General features: G+C 36.9%; 1 protein-coding gene across 1 annotated transcript; it reads left to right on the top strand.

Moving 5' to 3' along the window:
- Nucleotides 1-2,769: 2,769 nt before the first annotated feature.
- Nucleotides 2,770-3,565, top strand: LOC141591144 (transcription repressor OFP6-like). The gene has a single exon (XM_074411553.1). The coding sequence runs from the start codon at nucleotides 2,831-2,833 to the stop codon at nucleotides 3,398-3,400; it is 570 nt and encodes a 189-aa protein (XP_074267654.1). The 5' UTR covers nucleotides 2,770-2,830; the 3' UTR covers nucleotides 3,401-3,565.
- The last annotated feature ends 3,373 nt before the right edge of the window (nucleotides 3,566-6,938 follow it).

Here is a 6,938-nt window from a genome sequence, read left to right as displayed (position 1 = left end):
CATTACTGTCGTGTGACGGTGGTGGTCAGTTGATCCCTTTAGGTCACATCTATAGGATGAGGCCCAAATAGATATTTAATTAATTGTATGCGATACAGATTAATTAATTCCTTAATTATGGGAGTGCAATTTTGCGTCTTATTGTAATGTGATTAAATAAGATTAAATTTAGTAATTAAGTGTTAAATTACTAAATTAGTTGAGGTATTATATAAGTTTTGAGGTAGAGGTAATTAGTTATTTAAAGTTACAAGAAGTTGTAATTTTAACTAACTAATAATTATGGGACCCATTATATGTTGATATAATAGTAGTATACTACTCAAAAAGTGGAGTGTATATTATATTATTAATTGTAATATTTAAGTGTTAAATGATTATATTAATAATTAATTATGTAAGATTGTTAAACATATGACTTAAAAGCATTTGTGGGACAAATGACAAAAGGCAAAAATGGACCAAAATGGGTCCAATATTTCGGTCATATGAAGGGATCAATAGATGCTTTTTTTTGTCTTGTTCATTTGTTGAATATAGTGTGATTGAGACACTTCTATGACACATCTTACAAACATGTTTCCTACACTCTACCCATGATAAACAAATAAGTAAAAACAAATTGGAAAGATTCCCCTTTTGGCATGGAGCCACCGGTTTTTGGTGCTCTTTATATGAGCACTTGTTGCTCATTTTGCACTACTAGTTTTTGCTCATTTTGCCTTAACTTTCCTCACATGCAAAATCATAAAAACTCTCTAAAAATACAAATACTCATCATCTATTACTAGAGGTAGTAATACAAGAAATATTAGTATTATTAAGGGAACATTTCTACTACATATCTAGTTAATATTAGTAGGAATTTTTGGGATTAATCTTGGGTGCAACTTATTGGAGTGTCTTCTATACTTGGAGTCTTAGGAGGATCATCCATCATATTTAGCTCAAGAACAAGTGAAGGAAGGTGACCTTACTTCTGCCCATATTTTCGAACCAACCATCAATGCAAGGGACATTGTTTTTCTTATAAATCTTTCATATTGTTATGCATGCACTAGATCTAAAGAACAAATAATTAACAAGTTAATTAGTTCACTATTAGAGGAGTCTAATAATAGGTATATGAACCTAACAATAAGTTGATCCTACCTTAAAAATCAATCTAATTTTCTTACCTAGACTAAGATTATCAGTAGGACTCTCTAGACCTGGCAAAACGGGTCAACGGGTCGGGTTCGGGTCGGGTCAATTCGGGTCTCTCGTTGGGTTCGGGTTAATTCGGGTCAGGGCGGGTCTCTTCGGGTTTCGGGTCTATTTCGGGTTTGTTGTCGGGTCTGTTTCAGGTCAAGCGGGTCGGGTTGTTTTGGGTCGGGTCATTTTTGGGTCAATAAATAATAGAGAAATAGTTATTTCAAATCTTTTCGGTTCAATTAGAGTTATATTTTGTCGCGTCATTTTCGGGTTTAGTGGTTTCGGATCGGGTCATTTTCGGGTCGGGCCAGTACGGGTTAAGAAAGCTCGGGTCATGTTCGGGTCGGGTCGGGTCAATTCGGGTTTTCGGGTCACATTCGGGTGATGTAGTTCGGGTCACTTCAGGTCTCGGGTCATCTTTTTCGGGTCGGGTCAATCGGGTCGGGTTGCTTTTGCCAGGTCTAGGACTCTCCCAAGTCTTAAGACTCTACCACATCAGCTTTCAACTAACTTTTATTATTTTTTTAATGTTCAAACTCGTCTTAGATCTACATCAGACTTTATACATTAGCCGTCAGACTTACCTCATACTCTAATTTTCTACTTTTTCACTTCACTTTTTCTTTTTCTTTTTTTACAAAAGAAATGACACACGATCCACTCATTGGATAATTTTCCTTCATAGCGGGGTCAAGACTCACCCAAAGTCTTAAGTTGAGTATTAGATTTCCAAGATTCAATTTAAAAACTTTATTAAGACTATGGTAGATTATTGATAATCTTGAGTGAATCTTGTCTCAAGACTTACCAAAATCTTCTTTCAAGACTACCAATAATAATCTTACCCTTGTAAAAATAAAATGTATACAGTTTGTACCATGTGACATAGATCTGTCATACGGGTCGGGCGGGTCGGGTCCCGGGTCGAGTGATACGAGTTAGGTCGAATACGGGTCGGGTCATACAGGTCAGGAGTCGGGTTAGGGTACGAACATGGGTTAAGAAATAATGTCTAACGTATTTTAAACGATTTTTTAATTAAAAATATATTTTTTGAAAGTGTAAAACATATTTAAAAGTAATATTTTAATCATATTCAACGTTTACAGTAATTATATTGACATATTTATTAAACCAAAGTTTTTCTAATAATTATTTTATTATTAAATATTATAAAAGTTATATAAAATTGACTTTTTAGTTGTGTTTGTAATTTTAAGTAATAAAAATAATGATTTTTAACTATTTTTTCAAATATAATATGTAAGTATTAATATTTTAATAAAATTCTTGATTTACGTTTGATCCAACGGGTCGATTCGTTTAGGTCGGATTTCAATCCTAAAATAACATGTTATTTTGAATTAGGGTCAAACAGGTGACGGGTAAAAAAAACCAGCCCTAAAAAAACGGGTCAGATTTGGTTTTGACAGGTCTACATTGTTAACACCTTTATGAGTTTCTTATGTACGGAGTACTACTCAAAAGTCAAACTCAATTACTAAACCTCCACTTTGTTTAATGAGTACAAAGTCACTACAAACCAGCAGGTGTTTTCTACCGGTCATCCTTTTGTGTTTCTGAAAATCCATAGCTACTACTCTACTGCATACTTTCTTTTCTCTTAATCTCTAAAATGTCTACTATCAGCCGAAAAAAACTTATCCTCAACACCGTAGCAGTTAACCTAGGTTGTGGTAGTTGTAGAAGGCCAAAACTTGCTTCCATCTTTAGCCCTAAAGCAAAGTCCAAAACTACCCCTAAATACCAAAAACATCAAAACTTGTCTTACTATCCTACTAGGGACAAAAGTGGAAATTCCTATGAATCTAGTACTTACCAAACAAACTCCACCTTTTCTCCTAACATTGACACCACCACGTCGTCATCATCCACGTCATCACAACCGTCCAAGGTAGACGGGGTCGGAGGGGTCAGGCCCAAATCAGTTGCAGTCGAGAAGGAGTCCAATGACCCGTATTTGGATTTCAGGCAGTCCATGCTTCAAATGATAGTGGAAAATGAAATTTATTCCAAGGATGACCTAAAGGAGCTGCTAAACTGCTTTTTACAGCTTAATTCACCTTCTCTTCATGGTATTATTATCCGGGTTTTTACTGAAATTTGGAATGGTTTCTTCTTTTCTGGAAAGACCAACTATTCTTCTCCTGGGTTCTATGTGCGTTCCAACTCATATGATATTTAGTCGACTCAGGGTAAGGCCGCGCGCGTACATCTGATGCTAGTATTATTATTCTATAATGGGTTTGGTTTTGCAGTGTCTTAAGGAGTATTAGTCGGTGTAATGGGTTAGCTAGGACTAATGTTGGTTAATAGTAATGGTGTAGGTAATGTGACGGCTAATTGTAACTCTCCGTAGTCCGTATTAGTTAACAATTCATATGATATGGAAAGAAATATTGGAATGCAGAATGTTACTCCCTGTTTGTTAATTGTTACTTTTCCTCTTTCCCATAGAATAGTTTACATTTGTTATATTTTGTGAGGAAAAATAAAGTAAGTGTAAATTATTGAATGAGACGGAAGGAGTACCTAGATATTTTATTGTTATATCTTCCATGCGAAACAAAATTTTCAGTTTCAATTTTCAAACGTCAAAATTTACTGTAGGGATTGGGATTTATTATTGCCCTCCGAGGGGGAAATGGGAATATAAATATTCGTGAAAGTGATGATTAACCCCCATAACTTTGAGCAATTGTGAGATTAAGCCCCATAACTTATAAATGGTTCAATTAGGCCCCATAACTTTGACAAAAAATGAAATTCAACCCTGTTTTTAATTTTAACATAAATATATCATTAAATCATTTTTTATTTAGAATCATTGTACATTAAATAATTTTTAATATTTTAAAAGTATTTATATTTTTTATTAATTAACATAATTGTTAGATAAAATATTTTTAAAAGTTTTAGTACAATCGATATATATATATATATATATATATATATATATATATATATATATTTATATATAATTGATATATACATATGAAATTTCTCTACAAATTATATAAATTTTATGTAATTCATTTAAATATTATTTTTTTCCCATAATGTATGATAAATTTTATACAATTTATAAATGTATAAAAAAAATTATTTTATTGATAAATTGTATAAATGGATGAAATTGATTTTTTTGGTACAATTTTGGTTGGAAATCAAAAAATTGGATTCGATTTCACTCACTCAAAGTTATGGGGCCTAATTGCTACATTTGTAAGTTATGAGGCTTAATCTCACAATTGATGAAAGTTATGGGTGTTAATCACGACTTTCGCGTATAAATATTGTATGAAATATAACCCGAGATAGTGGAGTATGTAGCTTTCGCTCTTTGTTTTCTATTTTTCAATCTTTTTAACTATTTCAATGGCGGATTATAATTTTGTCTGAAAGTTGCTACGTATTTCCTATTAGTCAATATCTTATATGATATGTATCTTCCTAATTTAGCATGTATATCTTTTAGTTATATGTTCATATTGTATTTAGGCTAGAATATAGCTAACAATATCATGTAAATCACTATATATATGCTATCATTCACAATACCCTAATTAAGGGATTGAAAACTTTCATGGTATCAGGTTGATTTTACGATCCTCCTGCCTCCTCGTTTTGCCCACGGCAAATCTCATCGTTCCCTCGCCGCCTCCTAGCCCCACGCTAACAATGGTTGACGGCGAAAATTCGACCTCCTCAAAACCATCTCTTCACCCCGTCTACACCGTCACCAACATTCAAAATAAGGTACGTGTGTTAGACGGCGCCAAAGTATCCTACGCGTCAAGGGTAAATTTGTTTACACTCTATGCTCGCGGATACAAAGTTCTGCACCACATCGATGGTACGTCCGCTCCGGCTTAGACTGATCCCTTGTATGACGCATGGTATGAGATTGACGCCCACGTTCTACAATGGATCTATGGTACGATGTCGGACGATTTGTTGCCGCGTGTACTTGAACCCGAATCTACTTCACAAGAGGCTTGGAATCGAGTCAAGAACATCTTTCTCGACAACAAGGGCGCCCGTGCAGCCAGCCTTGAGAGTGAATTCCACAATCTCAAACTTGGTAAATTCCCGTCATTCGATGCATATTGTCAACGACTCCGTGAGTTGTCTGGCCAATTGAAAGATGTCGGCGCTGCAATTACTAATCAACGATTGGTTCTTCAATTGGTGCGTGGTCTACCTAAAGAATATGACACCGTAGATGCGTAGATCAATCAAACTCTGCCTAATTTCAAGACAGCGCGAAGTATGATTGAACTTGAGAATCACCGTCAATCTAGCCGTGAGGATGCCACGGCTCTGGTCTCTCCATCTGTCCCCTCCACTGAATCCCACAATTGGGATGATGCTGCTTCCTCTTCTCGCAACACCAAACGCAATCATGGTGGTAAGCGAGGAAATAACAAGGGCAACAACAATGGTGGAGGTGGGCACAATCAGTCGAAGAATTCGACCTGTGCCACCGCTGCCCCTCCGGTCTCTCCGTGGGGGCCCATGCCCGGCTGGCCAGGACCGTGGACACCACCACCCTGCCCGTATCCTACTTATCCCGGGTGGATAACGTCGTGGCAGCCATGGCAAGCTCATGCCCAGTCCCATGCCTCTTGGTCCTCTCACTCCCGTGGCGGCTCTCGATAGCCCGTTGCTGCTTTCGGGCAGGCTCATGTGGTTACAGATGATGGCCAACAACCGTAGCCAACGGATTTGGAAGAAGCCCTCGGTGCCCTTCAAATGCCGTCTTATAATCCGGATCTATTTTACATGGACACTGGCGCTTCGTCGCATTTGAGTGCGGATGCAGATACATTTCGTTTCCCACTCAATTCTAGCACGATTAATTCAATTTATGTCGATAATGGTGCCCGTATTCCAGTTCATGGGTCCGGTAACTCTTCCCTAGCAACCTCGAATAGGACACAACACCTGCACAATGTACTATATACTCCTAAAATTATTAAAAACCTTATTTCAGTTCGACAATTTACCAAAGACAGTAATGTTTCCGTCGAATTTGACCCTTGTGGTTTTTCTGTGAAGGATTTAGCGAATGGGAATCTGATTCTGAGGAGCAATAGTGACGGTGACCTATACCCTGTGTCAACTGCGTCGTCAAACCTGAAGTCCTCTGAGTCAAGCCCTCTTCTTCTGGCATTTTCCAACGATGTCTGGCATTCCCGTCTTGGTCACCCGGGTGCCAATATTTTAAGTTTTCTTAAGTCTAAGTCTAGCATTGATTGTAATAGCAAATCGAACTCGTCTTTGTGTCATTCTTGTCAAATAAGTAAACATAGACGTTTGCCCTTTCACGATTCAAATTCTACTACGCTAGCTCCCTTTGATATCATTCATAGCGACTTATGGACGTCACCCATTACAAGCAAAGCAGGCTATAAATACTATTTAATTTTGCTCGATAATTTCACTCAATTTGTATGGGTGTACCCATTAAAATTCAAATCCGACGCTTTTACCAAAATTCTAAATTTTAGAAATTATGTCACTACACAATTTCACCGCTCCATTAAGGCTTTTCAATGTGACTTAGGCCGTGAATTTGATAATAATGAATTTCGCAATTTTGCAAATCAAAATGGCCTTGTATTTTGGTTCTCTTGTCCACAAACGTCCTCCCAAAACGGCAAAACCGAATGCATGCTCCGTCGTATAAATGAAATCATTCTCGCCTTGCTCCACCACTC

The sequence above is a fragment of the Silene latifolia genome, chromosome 7, assembly GCF_048544455.1.
Source record: "Silene latifolia isolate original U9 population chromosome 7, ASM4854445v1, whole genome shotgun sequence".
Classification (NCBI taxonomy): Eukaryota; Viridiplantae; Streptophyta; class Magnoliopsida; order Caryophyllales; family Caryophyllaceae; genus Silene; species Silene latifolia.
The sequence above is the reverse complement of the archived record's forward strand: the minus strand, read 5'-3'. Positions and strand labels throughout refer to the sequence as shown.